We start from the raw sequence: 14,017 nt of genomic DNA, 5'->3' as shown, positions 1-14,017 counted from the left end.
GGCCATCGCATTCCTCTGGCAGTCATCGCACATAGTAGCCCTATCTTTTTTCATAAAGGAGTAGGTGCGATGTTCTTTAGAAAACTCAAGATTTTTTCTTTCTATGTTTTTTTTTTCTAAATAACTCATGAATCAACCATAACTACAATTGTCTTTGTATCCTTTGGTCTGTACAATACCTCTCTGATTGACGAAAGAGAAATACCACAAACCAAATAAATATAGTGTAGTTTATATGATTTAATGTGCATTTTTATTTGTAGAAAGATCATAGAAAATGAAAGTACAAAACAAAAATGTTTATTAGATTTTAAGTTAATAACTTTAGCTAGTCCATTCGTTGAAAAATTTCTGGTTCCATCCTTGAATTTGATCCTTGTGTTTGTATATGTTAACAAATGTGGTCCTTTCCGTCAAAATTCTGTTAAATTTTCGTTAAAAAAATACATTTAAAATTATTTTAAAAAAGTTTGGGCATCTGGGTTGGGCCTACTGTTTCTTTCACTCAAAGCATGTAAGTAAAACGATGCGTATTGTAATTAGGGCACCTTCCGTCATCTTCTTCACGTGTTAGCCGCGTCTTCTTCACAGAGCAACTGCAACTGGAGATTCGCAATAGCTGCAAGCGCAAGTAAGTTATTTTCTTCTTCCTTCTTCTTCTTTCTTCTCCACCGCCGAAACCAGTAAAAACTAGCCTCTGTCGAATCCAGAAGAAGAGGCTAAGTATATTGCGAAATAACCCCCCACAATATCCTTGACCGTATCGCTCGTGTGTCCATGGCGTATCGAAGACGTATCGGATGGTCAACATAACAGAAAAGTCCACGATACGTCGTTTTCCGTATACGTATCGGAGGAGTATCCGATACGAGCATACCCCTCGCCGGCGTATCGGTATAACATAGCTTGTAACAGTTCGACAATTGGTTCAATTATTCCTGAACCGGCAATTATCCGAAACCGAACCGATACTAGCAGCCGAGTCATTAACGGACTCGAAAATACCATAGGGTGCTAAATCCTCTTTGATTTGTCTCCTCCATCGCGTCGTTTCTTCTTCCTCCTCCGTCCTCACTCGACTCACATTCACATTCACATTCACCATCTCTTTCTCTCTTCCTCGCAGTCTGTTTCCCTCTGAGATTGGTCTTCCTCGCCGTCGCTTTCCCTCCCTCTGCGGTTGGGGTTTTAGGTTATAATACGGCTACAATTTTTTCTCTCTGATAATAGAATTTATAAGTCTTAGGTTATCTGTAAAAGCAGAGCTTAATCACAATGAAGGTGAATGTAATATCTCGGTCCACAGATGAATACACTAAAGAACGAAGCCAAGACCTCCAGGTGCGTTTTCACTTCTCTCTTACTCTTAACTCAAATTTCTTCGTTTTTTTTCTCTATATAAATACGATTTTTGGTTCAATCTCCGTAGAGGGTATTCCGTAATTTCGACCCCAGCATCCGAACGCAAGAGAAAGCAGTGGAATATGTCCGGGCATGTAATGCCGCAAAATTGGAGAAGGCATGTTTTGGGATTTGGATTGTATTTTTTTTTTCTGAATTTTTGATTGCATTAAATATTTGGGCATATGGATGCTAAATTTGATTGATTTATGTTTGTTTTTGCTGTTGTTGGTAATTTAGATTTTTGCGAGGCCATTTGTTGGAGCAATGGATGGACATATAGATTCAATTTCCTGTATGGCAAAGAATCCAAACCATTTGACCAGAATATTTTCTGGTTCAATGGATGGAGGTACTTTGTTCTCTCTTAAAATTTCTAATGTCTTTTCTCTCTAGTTGGTATCCTATACTGCTTCTAAATCTAAGAAAAGCAAGTACCAATAATTCATCTTAAGAAAAAGAACCGTGGCGATTTCTAATTAATACTTTTAGATTATAGAACTTTTAATATACTACTTTATTAAGCTATCGAGTTTGAATTTGTTTTAATTTCTCAACCCATTATAGTGTTTGATATTTCTTTTCTTTGGCAGATATTCGGCTCTGGGATATAGCTTCCAGGTAACCACACACTGCTGAATCGAGTTGCTTAATTTCATACAGATGGGTTAGAATCTCAGTATTAGGCACTCTTCTGGAGAGAATCCACGTATGCTTTTCTCATGTGGAGTGTTATATGATTTAATTGAGATTCGGACCACTGTCCCTGGATTTGTTTTTTAATCTATAGTTCAAATCCTCTAATAGTCATTTCAATACTTCATGCATAAGGCATTGAAATTTATTGTATTTGTTATATTCATTGGACCCAAAAAAGGCGAACAGTTTGTCAATTTCCTGGTCACCAAGGTGCTGTGCAAGGTTTAGCAGTATCTACAGATGGGCGTGTTCTTGTTTCTTGTGGAACTGACAGCACGTAAGGCATAACCTCCTGTGTTACGCCTGTCTCTATACATTTAATTGTATCTATCCGGTTATGAAGATTGTTCATGTTGAAATCACTATCTTCCATTTTCAGTGTCAGGCTTTGGGGTGTACCTGTTTCTACTCTTCTGGAGGAAGATGTCTCATCTGATAAATCTGCTGTGGTATTGCCTTCCTAATAGTGTGATATGTCGCTCCAATGAATGATTTTTCTATATTATATGTACCTAACTAATTATAAATTATATTTGCAGCCACTGGAAACTTATGTTTGGAAGAATGCATTTCGGTAAGTTTCTTATTGATATCTCGGAGGAGATGTTACTTAATTAGTTAGTTTTACAAATTAATTGACATGTGCTATGATTTTTATGGGTTTTACTATTAAGGTTTACTTTCTCATTTTCAGGGCTGTTGATCACCAGTGGAATTTTGATCGTTTTGCTACGGGTGGAGCTGGAGTAGATATTTGGAACCACAACAGGTTTTGATCTGGCCTGGTCATTCTTCTATTAAGTTGCAAAAAAAACTGTTTATCCCTCTTACCATGATAATATACTTTGTGATGCATAGGTCTGCACCAGAGCAGAGTTTTGAATGGGGAACAGACACAGTTGTATCTATAAAATTTAATCCTGGACAGCCAGATATCTTGGCAACATCCGCAAGGTCTGCATTATTGCTTGTAGATAAGATACTCATCTAGTTCTAAAAACTTGTATGTTAAGCACATTAGATACCATGTGCTTGTTTATAATGGTTTTTGGTCTGAATACATTGGTTTCTAATTTGAGTTTTGAGTTATATTTGTTTTGCTTAATAAGGAATGGTACTGATAAAAGACTTTGTATTTAGCATCTTGGAAAACAAATGGTTTCTTGTAAAAGAAGGTTCAGCTGCAAAGGGCAGCTTGTCTGCTGGTCAGCATCCATTTTTTCTTATGAAAATATCTTCCTCTTCCCCCTTGTACTCTCTTCCACATTGTAGTAAACATTACCAAATATCTGAATCTCTCTTTGAAAATTGTTATGAACATATGGTAAAGTGCCAAACTGACAATTAGTTTATCCATTTGAGGAAGTTGGTGGTTCTATTGTTACAGTGGCATGATTGTTTTCAATCCATGCTTTCTGTAATGATTTTATTTTATCTTTCCTTGTTTGTTTGCTTTCATTTCTAAAATTAAGTTATGATATTATTGTATTTAGGAGAGAATAATATATGATTTTTTTTGGCAGTGATCGCAGCATAGCAATATATGACTTGCGCATGGGGAAACCAGCAGCGAAGTTTATTATGAGGGTATTTATGCCAAATCACCACTTTCTGATTCAGTCCTCTATTTTACTGTTGTTAATGTTAACTTAAGGATTCTTAGCAACATTCGTGCTGTCTCTTAAATTTTTGCATGTATTGGCCTTTCTGACTTACATTTTCTTTGGACAGACAAGAACCAATTCCATTTCTTGGAATCCAATGGAGCCAATCAACTTCACTGCTGTAAGCATGTAACCTAAAGTTACTTAAGGATTTGGATTTGTCATAGTTTTGTATTTCTGATATTTGCATTACGTAAGGCATTTGCTTCAGATTATCTTAGTGCATCCTTTTCATGGTTTTAGGATTTTTGATCATTACATATGTTTCTGAGTTGAGTTTGGAATGGAACTTTAGATCTGTCTACCAACTGTAATTTGGTAATATCATTTGGAGCAACTTCCTCTGTGCAAAAACCTTCTAACCATATGTAAAATATTGGAATATCATGGTTACACACTTATTATTGGTTTTTAGGAAACATCCTGATGAGGACATCTTTGTCAAACCCTTTAGGGTTTACAAACGAAAAAGATGGAAGAGGAAATTATTTAATTCGGTCTTCAAATCCTGCAATTTTGGAGCAATACATGATTTATGCGTTTTTAACTTGATTTCTAAGCTTTCTATACTTTCAGCATTTCTTGTTTGACTAGGATTTGGTTTACTTATTTTATTAGATTTAGATTTAATTACCTTTTCTTTTTGGTTTAGGATTTCTTTCCTAGAATAAGTTTAATTTCCTTTCCAGAGATTGGAGACTCCTTGGTGTGAAGCCAAGTCATCTTTACCATCTACTTTCTGTTTTGTCATTGTTTTCTCTTCCGCTAAATTACCCAAACACTCAATTCACCCATATCCTACATCACATCCCTATGATGTCATAAACCGTGTAATCTAATGACTTCCAGTAGTACACCAATGCTAGAATACGTGGACTTTCTTCCTTGTGTAGCATTTTCTCATCCTATTCCATGAAAGTGCTAATCTAATTCCTCAATGACAGGCAAATGAGGACTCCAATTGCTATAGCTTTGATTCTAGAAAGCTTAATGAAGCTAAGTGTGTGCACAAGGATCATGTATCTGCTGTGTGAGTTGATAATTTTTCAATTGAAATATTTGGTCTTTTTCTCCACTTCTGAAATCCATTTTTCCTTTAGTATATTTAATATGAAAGTTTTATACGCCAAACTTCTTTTTTCCATTTCCAGGATGGATATTGATTATTCTCCAACTGGTCGAGAATTTGTCACTGGATCTTATGACAGAACAGTGAGTTCATTTCTAATATGATTTTGACAATGTTGTCAATGTGTAAATATGGCTGTAGTTCTTTATCAAAAATTTGCCATTTGCAGGTGAGAATTTTCCAGTATAATGGTGGTCACAGCCGGGAAATTTATCATACAAAGAGAATGCAAAGGTTTGGTCTTCATGCATTCCTCTTATTTGGGTTCTCGGATTTGTTGAACATATGTAATTAGCTTTTATATGCCAATCACTTCTTGCTCCATTTCTTGAACTATGCGGCCATTGGATTCCAGAGTGTAATGTTTCACATAACGAAATGGAAACATTAGCTTTTTGTTGACCTATTTCATTATTCTGACTCTTTTGTTTCCCTCTTCCTGCTTTTTATGTAGGGTGTTTTGTGTCAAGTTCAGCTGTGATGCTAGTTATGTTATTTCTGGGAGTGATGACACTAATCTTAGGCTTTGGAAGGCTAAAGCATCAGAACAATTGGGAGTTGTAAGATATCTCCTCCTTTCCTCATGTTTCTGTTGTTGACCTTGGGTTGCAATATGGCTTTCTTCTTCTTCCATTACCTATTTGCTGAATTCACTCATTTACTTCTTGTATATTACATTGCAAATGTTGAACTGCTTCTTTGTGTGTAGTATTTTTTAAGGGGTTTTTTTTTTGGATGGATGAAATAAATACATAAATGGTTTGACCATAGAATTTTATTGGTACCATGCACACTATAACCAATGTAGGCTTGAAACACACAGACTAGTAACTGCGAGTTGAATGGTTTCTATTGACTTTTTCAATATCTATACTTTTTTGACATCCCTTCTTTTAGACATCCTAATATAAACTTTTAACTACTTGTTACCTGCAGCTTCTTCCAAGGGAACAGAAAAAGCATGAGTATAATGAGGCTGTCAAGAATCGCTACAAGCACCTTCCGGAAGTCAAGCGTATTGTGAGGTATGATAAAAGGATTCCAGCAATTAGGCTCTTAAATTTGGTCTTTTGTTTTGGAAAAAAGCAAGTAATTATTGTCAATATATTTCCTATTGAGATATTACAAGATCCATCATCTATGCATGTTTCCTATGAAAGATTCTGGGAGTATTTGATGATTTTGTGGGCAGATGTAATAAGCATAGAAAGATGCCCTTTTGATAAACTTCCATGTATAAAACCACCATTGTCCATTTGTTTTAAGTAGCAAATTTTTAATGTATTTAGGACTCTTCCCAGATTAATCTCTATAATATATGAGCTGGTTGCAACTTGTTATAATTTTAGGTCGGGCTTGCAGATTAGCAGTTCCTATATCTTAACATGCGAACCTGATTCATTGGATGTTCCTAAACTAAGCATTACCTTACGTATTTAAGTGATAGCATGCAGTTTCTGCAGAACCCTACAAAGATTGTATGGCCAACTTCAGAGTATCTTCAAAAAATAATGAATTGTTTTTTCTTTTGGGTGGAAACAAATAATGAGTAGCATATGACATACAAAATGGTTAATCGTTGTGAATGGTGATTCTGCAGGCATAGGCACCTACCAAAACCAGTATACAAGGCAGCTGCAACATTGCGTGAGATGACCGAATCTCGGAGAAAGAAACATGAGAAGAGGAAGGCGCATAGCGCCCCTGGAAGCGTCATTGAGGAGCCATTACGGAAAAGAAAAATCATCAAAGTTGAGTGATAAATGTGGGTAGTTTGTAGTCGGCTCCTGCATATCCATGTTAGAATGGATCTTTCATATGCAATGTTCGTGAGCTGCACACCAGCGCCTTTACAGTTCAAGTGATTTCCCAATCACCTATCCTCATCGTGCACGTGCCGTATCTATGGTGGCTTTGAGGGACTATGTTTTGTTCATTCTATAGTAACTTTAGGTTTCAAATTCAAGAGGGATTTGTCTCTCTCTTGTTTAGCCTCGTGCAATTTTGTCGGGAAAAATATGTAACTGAATATTGAAAGGTATATTGAGGGGACTAATCTTTTTCAGCCTGTAGACTAAATCACGCTTAAATCTCTTGTAATATACTGCCTTACCCAAAAGTAATACATGGAATTGGGAGTCGGTCACAGACAAAATACCCTTCTTGACCTGTTTTTGTTTGCGGAAAGGAATTGATGAGAAATTAACCTTCATGCCTTTTCTTAGGGATTAAGAACACAGTATAACAAATTATAGGGAGCAAGAATTCGTACCCCTTTTACCAGATTAATTCCAAACAAGAACAGTTGTAAAATCTAAAAGTTTGATAGAAAAATAGGAAAACTGGCACCTCAATCCCAACGGATATTACACAATTAATTAGAAATTTAAAACAACTAATGATCAAGTAGTAAAAGAAAAATAAAAAAATTTGCTATAAATTCCACAATATGCTCTATGCGTCAAACATAACCCGCCAAATTGTAAAGAAAAGTAAATAGTATGGTCATCATGCACAAATAACTAGCTTAATCATAATGAGAGACATTTTAGGACGAAATTTTTTATGCATGAGTCATCAACTACCTAAGAACATTTGCTTAATTGGATTCCACTCAGAAAAAATGGTAAATGCTTTTGAGGCAACTTTCCCTTTGATGGGTTCGACAAAGTAAATTTTGCCTTGTAGAAAAGTTGAAGTTTTCTAGGCATTTGCTTAACCATTTGTCTTATCTTTAGAGTGATACATTTTTAAGAGCATGGTTTGGTTTCTTAAAATTGAGAAGGAGCTCCTCTCAACAAAAGAAAAAATAGTTCAAGGAATTCAAAAGAAAATCAAGTTCAAGAAATTTGACTAGTGTCAAAACTCTATTTATTGTGAGAAGGAACTCCTCCTCAATTTTAAGGAACCAAACCTTTTCCAATTTGTAATAAGGTAAATATTGAAAGCAATGTTGAGCATGAAATGAGATTTAGTAATAACTCAAAATTCCCATTTTTCTTTTGTTAGGACAAGATTCCACATTGGAAAATTAGCATATCATAGAGTGGTTTAAGAGCTCATGGGCACCTATCCTTATAACCCAATTTTTATTGGCAAGTTCTACCCATGAGTTCACATTCGGTATCATATCCTAGTTTCACCACACAAATGGACTCAATTCCACGAAGGGGGCAACCTATAGGCTAGCTAGATTAAGATGATACACGAATGGGGCGATCTATAGACTCGATTAAAATGATGTCGAGTTATTGAATATTGGTAGTTGAGTCAATAAGGACGTTGAGTACTAAAGCGTGGTGGAATGTTAGGACTCAAGATCACACATTAAAAAATAGTGTATTATAGAGTGGTTTAAGAGCGCCAAATTCTACCTATTTATTCTTAACATTTTTTTGACGTTACTCAAATTTCTACTTAAATTGATCATTGAGATACAATTTTTTCTTCTTAAAATGCAAGAAGACTTGATCACTGAGGACTGGTAAGGTAAGTAGGGCCTACAGAATATTCACCTAATCCATTGTCTATCAATAATATAGTGAGTGACAGCTTTAAAGCATTATATTATTATATCATAATTATCACGATGGAATGGAACAAAAAAGAAAAAAGCATGATCTTGATCACCATGAAATTTTTAGTGTTGAGTTTAATCCAATCAATTAGCAACGGTTACCATATAGGTTAGCATATTTGCTTATCAGAAATATGTTCTAATTTCTGTTTATGTATTTATTATCTCATATTGAAATTATTTTGTTTTAACTTTTATTTATTTATTTTAATACAAACGCCAACAACAGAACAAATGCAGATAATCTAAAAATAATGAAACTCCACGTCATCGCACACACTGCCTGAATACAAAATCACACATGGATTCAATTTAACACTGAAACTCAGAAAACCAGTTTTCACATTTCATCTTCTTCAGCAACATTTTCTCTGTCTTTTGGGTCTCTTTGAGAATCAGCAATGGCATTGCAGAGGCAGCTCTTGAAGAAAGCTCTAGGGGAAGCCAAGACCAAGATTGGTGGCTCCCGTTTTTGTCACAGGCCATCTCTTTGCTGTTCTTTCTCTACGCTTCCTTCTTCTGGTGCTGATCATGAGGCTGCTCTGCCTTTGCTGCCGCCGTTTGGTTACGAGCCAAAGCCTTACAATGGACCTCGGGGCGATGAGGTCTTCCAGAAGCGAAAGAAGTTTCTGGGTCCTTCTCTTTTCCATTATTATCAGAACCCTGTATGTTTGTTTATCTTTACACTTTCTTTTACCATTTGGATTAAATGCGGACTGTTTCTGTTTTGGTTGAAATCATTTACCATTTGGATAACTGGTTTGTTTCTCTGTTCTTGGACTTCAATCCCTCCGGCCGTTTGGCTGCTGAGAAACTAGAGGAAAATTTAATCAAACGGTATTTTCATGAGAAAATTTTAAAAGGAACCGACTATAATATAAAACATAGTATCAATCTTTTTTTTTATTTTTTTAATCAAGACTTGGGACCTTTCAATTGGACCATGGATTTCAGGACCCATTTATATTTTGTTACATGTATGTTCATTTGAATTAATTATGCACTTTCTCTGTGGCTGGTTCGTTTTATCGTTTGAAAAAAGCTTTACAATGGCTCTGTCTGGTTGAAAAAAATAAAATCATGTTGCTTCTCTTGCCATGCACCAATCAATAAGAAGTGAAATTTGAGTGACTTTTGACATTTAGCTAAACTCTTTCAATCTCGTATTATTGGTAAAACTGCTTGCCGAGCAATTATTCAGTCAAGTTTTGTGGTAGAGTCTTATGTTGCATGTATCATAGTCGAAAAATTCTGGTTCCAAGGCATAAGGGTGTTCCTATATGATTTATTGCCTTTGCTCAACACCACCAGTTCATTTGCTAGTGAATGGAAATTATTGTCTCCCCGCCTGTATGATGTTGCATTTGCTTTTGTGCTACCGGATGTCCACTTCTATATTAACACAGTTTATGCAAAAACTGATTTCTTTGTTTTATTTATCGTTGTGTAAACAGCTCAATATTGTTGAAGGGAAGATGCAATATTTGTTTGATGAGAATGGCAGGCGCTACCTTGATGCTTTTGCTGGGATAGTAACTGTTTCTTGTGGACATTGCCATCCAGAAGTTTTAAATGCTATCATGGAGCAGAGCAAGCTTCTGCAGCATGCCACAACCATTTACCTGCACCATGCAATAGCTGATTTTGCCGAAGCATTAGCTTCAAAAATGCCTGGAAATTTAAAGGTTCAAGTTCTTCAAACTAGATTTCCAGACAATTTCTGACACTAAATTTTATTTTCTCTTAATGGTAGAAAATTATATATTTGTTTAATTACAGGCTGCATAAGCTATTATATTTTAGCCTTCCCTTTGAAATAGTACTGAATAGAGCAACAGTGTTATGCTTTATCTGGTTTCAAAACTTGATATACTTCTCAATTACTGCAAGGACAGAAGACTTCTGGGACTGTTGTGTAATCCATTTTATGTGCTTCATTTATCACCTTTTTTTTATTGCCAACTACTGAATAGACAGTTATAAACTGCAGGTTGTTTACTTTGTGAATTCTGGGACAGAAGCAAATGAATTAGCAATGTTGATGGCTCGTCTATATAGTGGCAGTCTTGATATGATTTCATTGAGAAATGCATATCATGGGGGAAGTTCTAATACAATTGGTTTGACCGCTTTGAACACATGGAAGTATCCAATTCCACAGGTTTGTACTGGATCCATCTTCTGGCATGCTATGTTTAGAATACATCCAAATTTGATATGTCATTACTTTTATAGAGAAACTGGGGAGAACCAGAGTTCCATTTCCAGAGAGGTAGGCAAGGTGATCCGTTAACCAGTTTATCACATTTTAATTACAATAACAAGTAAATTATTAGTGTTCCAACATATGTTACCTGTGATATGCGTCTATGCTGTTCAATTTGGTCTCTTGATGTAAACCAAGGTTATGGAAGAATTGTTTCTTATCTTCTGACACAATTTATGGTTTTGCAGGCACAATATTCTCAAAATAAAAGTTCTAAAAAATGTTAATAAGACTACATTTAATTAAGTTATTTTTTGTCCATTATGATTAATAGTAGTTATAAATACGCATGGTAGGAAGTTCACTATAGATAATGTCCTATCATCACAAACTTTCTACTCCATGTTGAGATTGTTTGTAACTCATTCTAACATAGCAAAGCATGCCTATGCAATGCACATTGATCAATTCATACTCTTGCCGAGTCTTCAGTCTTTGGCTTATTACCTTTTTTTTCAGTGTCACCAATATAAAGTTATGCAATAATCATACACGAACACTATTGAGACACCAACTTCTCTGTATTATCTACTTACTACTTGCTTTATCATTGCAGGGTGAAATTCATCACGTTGTAAATCCAGATCCATACCATGGAATCTTTGGCTCCGATGCCAAAAGTTATGCGAAAGATGTACAAGATCACATTGATTATGGAACTTCAGGAAAAGTTGCTGGATTTATATCTGAAACAATTCAGGTTGGTACTGAATGTTGTTTCAGATGTGGCTTTAAATTTATACATATAATGCCCTGTGCTTAGGAATCTGATAATTTATTCAAATTTTTTTTCTTCACATTATCTAACTGTAGGGAGTTGGAGGAGCAGTTGAATTGGCACCTGGATATTTAAAACTGGTTTATGACATTGTTCGCAAGGCTGGTGGTGTCTGCATTGCTGATGAAGTACAAACTGGGTTTGGGCGCACAGGAAGCCATTATTGGGGCTTTGAAACGCAGGGTGTCATTCCTGATATAGTTACCATGGCTAAGGTCTTTAAATATCAATTGATAGTTTGTATTTTATCTTTGAAAAGTTGACTTATGCAGTTTGGTGTTACAACAGTAGTGTATGGTTGTGTTGTATGTTTTCACTATCAGCCTTTTCCTATAGATGACTTTGATTTTAGTGAAACACAATAACTTATTTACTGAACTATTTACCACTTTATTCCCTTGTTAAAAAATTTCAGGGCATTGGAAACGGGTTGCCATTGGGAGCAGTGGTGACAACACCAGAAATAGCAAGTGTACTAGCCCAGAAGATTCAATTCAACACTTTTGGTGGAAACCCTGTATGCTCTGCTGGAGGGCTTGCAGTGCTCAGAGTTATTGATAAGGAGAAGCGTCAAGTTCATTGCGCTGATGTTGGCTCTCACTTGCTTGGGCGTTTGAGAGATCTTCAGCAAAGATATGAAAGTAACTACCCTTTGAACTCGATTTCTGTAGAATTCTCTCTATTATAGGCATGTATCTCTGGAATTTAAATATTTATCTATAGCCCATGTCATGGCCCTTTGTTAATGGGGAAATCAGCTGAGCCAGTTTTATATTTTTGAATGTAAGCAAAGCTTACTCTGTAGTAGTACACTGAACTACTCTAAGGTTTGTCTCATGATACCTATACTCGTTTTGGTATGATTCGCTACTAAAAAATGTTAAAAATGACAGAAAGTTGGTCTTCCACCAACATTATATTCCAAAAGATGGAGTTACTCTTTTCCTTTAATTTCCCTACATATAGTTAGCTAACCTCATTAGAGGTTTATTGTGCTTAGACTTGATTCTATTGCCTCGCTCTATACTTTGCCTTGTAGAATCAGTTGAGTCCTAACTGATTGTTTGCAATTTGGCCCTCCTCTTTCTGATGCCATATTTTGGTCTCTGAATCTGTTAAATATTACTTCAAGTGTTTATATTTATATTCTATGTCAGTCATTGGAGATGTCAGAGGCCGAGGCTTGATGGTGGGGATAGAGCTTGTCACTGACAGGAAAGAGAAGACGCCTGCGAAGGCAGAAACCACAGTTTTGTTTGAGAAACTCAGAGGTATCAAGACACCCTCCCAGCTCATAGTATAAATTCTTTCAATGATTCCTAAATTAAATTACATTTATCTCCATGAATTCCTTTCTACACACTAATCATAATTTGGTTATTGATTGAAGAGCTCGGAGTTCTTGTTGGCAAAGGGGGACTACATGGAAATGTTTTTAGGATAAAGCCACCAATGTGTTTTACCAAAGATGATGCAGGTACTTTTTATGTCTTACGCTTGGTATGAATTAGCCCAAATGGTAACTGGAAAGCATTATATGAGATGAGAGACAACAGCCTAATCAACATAACACACACACACACACATATTATGTATACATGTGAATATAATAATTATTTTCTCCGTTCCCCCCCCCCCCCAAGGGTTCACGTATAAGACGATCTTGAGGCAACCCAATATAATACCTCCCCTTCCCCCTCCCTAGCGAATGACAAAAAAGAAGAAAGAAATATAATAATTATTTTCTAATAAGGTCCATAACTCTGTCCCGAAGAAGGTCCTTCAATGAAGACATGTTTTTCAACTGTTACATATTGTACATGAATGGTTCATATGCATACTTACTGTGAGCGTGCATTTGGGCGTGCGCGTGTGGTGACGTATAACAGAGGAAATAATTGTTTTAGGGTTGTGTTTTTTTCGGTTGAGGTACATACTTAGGTTAAACTTTTATGTCTGCAGATTTTCTTGTTGATGCTTTGGACTACTCCATGTCAAAGTTGTGAGGGCTAATACATGAAGAACCAAATGATATTGTGGTTTGTAAAGAACTTTCAATAATGTATAGTTAAATTCCTAGAGTTTGTGCTCATTTTACATGAGAAATAGCAGCTTGGTCATCTCCCCAAAGGTGTCTAGCAACCGTTGGATGAAATCGATCCATGTACGAGGAGTGAGGACGCCAATCTATGCACCAAAATGGATTCCTCTAGCTTATCATCAGAGGCCATTAAGAGAGTGAGATAAGCTGTATGTTTTTCATTGTTAAGGATGGAAGTTGCTAATTTACTAAACCCTTTTTGAGGTCTGGTTTTTCTTCCTTTAAAATGTCACCTCAAAGTGGAGGAATGTTGACTAGAGAGCCAACCAACATTCTGTAAATAAGAAATAAAAATTGTCAGTGCTGCGTGGATTATTTTCAGCACTCACAAACCTCAAGATCCAAAGAGGGTTGTTAAAATTACATTCCAAGTAGCTTTTCAATTCTTACAGCTCAAGTTAT

General features: G+C 35.9%; 2 protein-coding genes across 6 annotated transcripts; both read left to right on the top strand.

The window, feature by feature from the left end:
* Positions 1–494: 494 nt before the first annotated feature.
* LOC103318899 (uncharacterized) lies at positions 495–7,060 on the top strand. Of its 4 annotated transcripts, none has more exons than XM_008220343.2 (18): positions 517–631; positions 1,247–1,341; positions 1,430–1,519; positions 1,642–1,753; positions 1,995–2,022; positions 2,279–2,377; positions 2,480–2,546; positions 2,640–2,674; positions 2,795–2,869; positions 2,959–3,054; positions 3,624–3,687; positions 3,832–3,885; positions 4,709–4,794; positions 4,916–4,976; positions 5,063–5,127; positions 5,348–5,453; positions 5,830–5,918; positions 6,494–7,060. In XM_008220343.2, the coding sequence occupies exons 2-18, from the start codon at positions 1,276–1,278 to the stop codon at positions 6,651–6,653; spliced, it is 1,353 nt and encodes a 450-aa protein (XP_008218565.1). In that variant the 5' UTR covers positions 517–631; positions 1,247–1,275; the 3' UTR covers positions 6,654–7,060. The 4 variants fall into 4 exon arrangements, with proteins under 4 accessions (XP_008218559.1, XP_008218563.1, XP_008218565.1 ...); XM_008220338.2 differs by having other exon boundaries at positions 518–631; positions 2,480–2,549; XM_008220337.2 differs by having other exon boundaries at positions 495–1,341; positions 2,480–2,549.
* Positions 7,061–8,749: 1,689 nt separating this feature from the next.
* On the top strand, positions 8,750–13,975 carry LOC103318900 (alanine--glyoxylate aminotransferase 2 homolog 1, mitochondrial-like). 2 transcript variants are annotated; one of them, XR_016124732.1, is made up of 10 exons: positions 8,752–9,135; positions 9,925–10,155; positions 10,461–10,631; positions 11,293–11,436; positions 11,550–11,729; positions 11,930–12,155; positions 12,672–12,785; positions 12,905–12,991; positions 13,477–13,843; positions 13,876–13,975. XR_016124732.1 is itself a non-coding variant. In XM_008220344.2 (9 exons), the coding sequence occupies exons 1-9, from the start codon at positions 8,872–8,874 to the stop codon at positions 13,518–13,520; spliced, it is 1,461 nt and encodes a 486-aa protein (XP_008218566.1). In that variant the 5' UTR covers positions 8,750–8,871; the 3' UTR covers positions 13,521–13,975. The 2 variants fall into 2 exon arrangements, 1 of the variants encoding a protein (XP_008218566.1); XM_008220344.2 differs by having other exon boundaries at positions 8,750–9,135; positions 13,477–13,975.
* The last annotated feature ends 42 nt before the right edge of the window (positions 13,976–14,017 follow it).

The sequence above is a fragment of the Prunus mume genome, linkage group LG2 (genome assembly GCF_029339155.1).
Source record: "Prunus mume cultivar Tortuosa linkage group LG2, ASM2933915v1, whole genome shotgun sequence".
NCBI classification, from domain to species: domain Eukaryota; kingdom Viridiplantae; phylum Streptophyta; class Magnoliopsida; order Rosales; family Rosaceae; genus Prunus; species Prunus mume.
Note: the sequence above shows the minus strand (reverse complement) of the source record. Positions and strands in the feature narration are given on the sequence as shown.

Bases quoted from the DNA above. Each gene is read 5' to 3' on its own strand.
- LOC103318899 (XM_008220337.2), top strand. From the start codon at position 1,276: ATGAAGGTGAATGTAATATCTCGGTCCACAGATGAATACACTAAAGAA. The intron at 1,520-1,641 runs GCATGTTTTGGG...TTGGTAATTTAG, and splicing joins ATGCCGCAAAATTGGAGAAG to ATTTTTGCGAGGCCATTTGT. The intron at 2,870-2,958 runs GTTTTGATCTGG...TGTGATGCATAG, and splicing joins GATATTTGGAACCACAACAG to GTCTGCACCAGAGCAGAGTT.
- LOC103318900 (XM_008220344.2), top strand. From the start codon at position 8,872: ATGGCATTGCAGAGGCAGCTCTTGAAGAAAGCTCTAGGGGAAGCCAAG. The intron at 11,437-11,549 runs GTTGGTACTGAA...ATCTAACTGTAG, and splicing joins TTATATCTGAAACAATTCAG to GGAGTTGGAGGAGCAGTTGA. The intron at 11,730-11,929 runs GTCTTTAAATAT...AAAAAATTTCAG, and splicing joins ATATAGTTACCATGGCTAAG to GGCATTGGAAACGGGTTGCC.